General features: G+C 47.5%; 1 protein-coding gene and 1 pseudogene across 1 annotated transcript; both read right to left on the bottom strand.

Moving 5' to 3' along the window:
* Nucleotides 1-271: 271 nt before the first annotated feature.
* Nucleotides 272-952, bottom strand: LOC137952709 (pathogenesis-related protein R major form-like; annotated as a pseudogene).
* A 733-nt stretch (nucleotides 953-1,685) lies between these two features.
* On the bottom strand, nucleotides 1,686-2,686 carry LOC137953108 (protein P21-like). Its single transcript, XM_068800333.1, has one exon. It carries the CDS (start codon nucleotides 2,668-2,670, stop codon nucleotides 1,975-1,977), a length of 696 nt encoding a protein of 231 aa, XP_068656434.1. The 5' UTR covers nucleotides 2,671-2,686; the 3' UTR covers nucleotides 1,686-1,974.
* Between the last annotated feature and the right edge of the window lie 211 nt (nucleotides 2,687-2,897).

Raw genomic sequence — 2,897 nt, 5'->3', positions numbered from 1 at the left:
GATTCCATGTAGTTCTCCTTGCATGAGGATAGTGGAAGGCGTGTGCATGGGAGTGACATGTGTCTTGCAAAGTTCTATTCAAGTTGTGTCAAAGTTCCATCACAAAATAACTTAAAAGTGTAGATCTACTCATGCTTTGAACTTATGGGACGGGCAGCTGAAAGCAATGAAAATAGACATACCAAGAGCAATTCCAATGACTCATTTATTCTGTTCAAAGACATTATTTAGTACTCTGTAATACTTCAGTGGAGCGATGGAGAACGATGCTTCATAGGCAGACAACAACCCTGTAGTTGGTGCCGCAGGGGCACGTAAACAGGCTGGTGGGATCATCCTGAGGGTAACAGTAAGCATCGCGGCATTTGTCCTTGAAAAACCTTGAGAAATCAGTCGGCCCACAAGTGTTAGGGCCATTAGTGCAACAGTACTGTGGAGTTTTAAAAACGGTGCAGGGGTTATTGCAGCCACCGGGGGCCCGAAGCTTCCCTGGGCATTGGCCGTTGACATCAGCCGTGCATCGGATAGTCCTGGTGCAGCCGCCAGTGGGACTGAACTCAATGGGGATGTTAAGCCCTTCCACCAGGGAGATGTCGATGAAGTCCTGGCCTGAGAACTGATTCAAGGCGAACTCTGCCAGCGTGTTGGGTGGCTTCCCAAAGGCCGTGCATTGCAGTCTCCGGTCTGGCAATTTCCTCTTCCATTGGCGTCAAAGTTGCAGTTAGTGCCGCCCCATATGCGGGCTTGGGTGGTGCCGGCGGTTACATTGATAGTCCACGACTCGCCCTTGTTGAGTCGGCGCCCGCCACCCACAGGGACGGCTACAACCCACACAGTGTATGGACACTGGTTTCTTATGTCAAAGGATGCTTGCACGAGTTAAAGTGAAAGGGAGAGGGAGGGAGACGAAGAGGAAGAGGAAGAGAGAGAAATTCTTTGAAAGACTAGACATGATAGATACTATGAGACTCGTTTTCTTTGTTTCATAAATGCAAAGGAGAGTGAGAGTATTTATAGTGGTAGAACGAGTAACACCTTCTCTATTGTGGGAATTTAGCATATAATACTTACGGAGAAGTCGTCACTAAAATATGATTTTATCTTCCAAATTCTACAATGCAGGTTCCCCTGGACGAGAAGCAACCACCCAGATTTAGAAATTTCAAAGAAGAGTTTGGATTACTTGAGTCTTGCTAATCGCTATAACGACTACAGACAACGAAGAGATTACTAAGTCTTTGCATTGAATGTTATCTGGAACGAGGTCAGCCGTGTTTGATAATGGGAGAACGTAACAAAAGGAACTGGACCGATTTGCTTTAGTGGGGGAAAGTTAGGTGCCATCCATTTAATAGTTTTAGGTGACATTCATTGAGCCTGTGAGGTGATAAGTTTTCTTCTCTTTCTCTGTCATTGTAAGGTACAAATGGGATTTTAACCATACTAAGTTTTGGACAAGAGAGTCAGGAGTGGACAGAGAATGGCCTCTCATCGAGGTTTGCACTCTAAACCTGTGAATTTGACATAAATGGCCCGCATTCATGGGATCTCATTGAAGTCATGAGCACGTCTACCACAAACTCTTTGATAAGATTTCTAGAGAGAAAGATGGAAGAGAGGAATTTGTTCTAGAAAAACTGATGTAACAAGTTGATGAAGCCACATGAATTTCAAACTTTGAAATCCGGTAGTGTGGAAAATAAGTGTAGAACTTCGATATCTTTATGTCGTTCTTGTTAATTAAAAAGTCCACAATAGCAAGAACGGAACCCAATTTGCCTTGGACGGGCCTTCTGGTTCTTATATATATTTTTTAAAGTAAAATGGGAACGACGGCACCGAAGCCGAGTTCCTTTGAAACGAGACATACACTCGCTTATTCTACTCAAAAGCCATTATTCACTAGAAGTCACGGTATCTGGACAGAGGCCTCCCCGGCGCTTATTTCAGCACGTCTATACTAGAAGAAATGCTTCATGGGCAGAAGATGACCCTGTAGTTGGTACCGCCGGGGCACGTAAACAGGCTGGTGGCATCATCCTGGGGGTAACTGTAAGCATCGCGGCATCTGTCCTTGAAAAACCTTGAGAAATCAGTCGGCCCACAAGTGTTAGGGCCATTAGTGCAACAGTACTGTGGTGTTTTAAAAACGGTGCAGGGGTTGTTGCAGCCACCGGGGGCCCGAAGCTGCCCTGGGCATTGGCCGTTGATATCAGCCGAGCATCGGATAGTCCTGGTGCAGCCGCCGGTGGGACTGAACTCCATGGGGATGTTAAACCCATCCACCAGGGAGATGTCAATGAAGTCCTGGCCTGAGAACTGATTCAAGGCGTACTCTGCCAGCGTGTTGGGTGGCTTCCCAAAGGCGTTGCATTGGAGGAGCCCGTTGCAGTCTCCGGTCTGGCAGTTTCCTCTGCCATTGGCGTCAAAGTTGCAGTTAGTGCGGCCCCATATGCGGGCTTGGGTGGTGCCGGCGGGCACATTGATAGTCCACGACTCGCCCCTGTTGAGTCGGCGCCCGCCACCCACAGGGACGGCTGCAGCCCACACAGTGTATTGACACTGGTTTCTTATCTCGAAGGAAGCTGCGTGAGCCAAAGTGACGAGGAGAGGGAAGGAGACGAGGAGGAAGAGAGGGGAATACTTCGAGAGAGACATGATAGAAACCATGAGACTGGATTTTCTTTTTGTGTTGTGAGTGGTGATTTGGGCTGCGGAGAGAGGAGAGTATTTATAGAGGGAAGAGGGAGTGATATCTTATCTCTTTGTGGAAATGTAACTCATGGAAAATTGATTACCAGCCTCTTTGATGGAGGCACGCACCTTGACTTCCAGACCGTGGAGGATATCACAACTCCATCCAAGGACTAACTGAAGCCGTCACTGACACCCGAAGA

This window comes from Aristolochia californica, unplaced genomic scaffold (assembly GCF_029961685.1).
Source record: "Aristolochia californica isolate CCGP_79_NKW_82.1479 unplaced genomic scaffold, dmAriCali1.0.hap1 SCAF_16, whole genome shotgun sequence".
Classification (NCBI taxonomy): Eukaryota; Viridiplantae; Streptophyta; class Magnoliopsida; order Piperales; family Aristolochiaceae; genus Aristolochia; species Aristolochia californica.
Note: the sequence above shows the minus strand (reverse complement) of the source record. Positions and strands in the feature narration are given on the sequence as shown.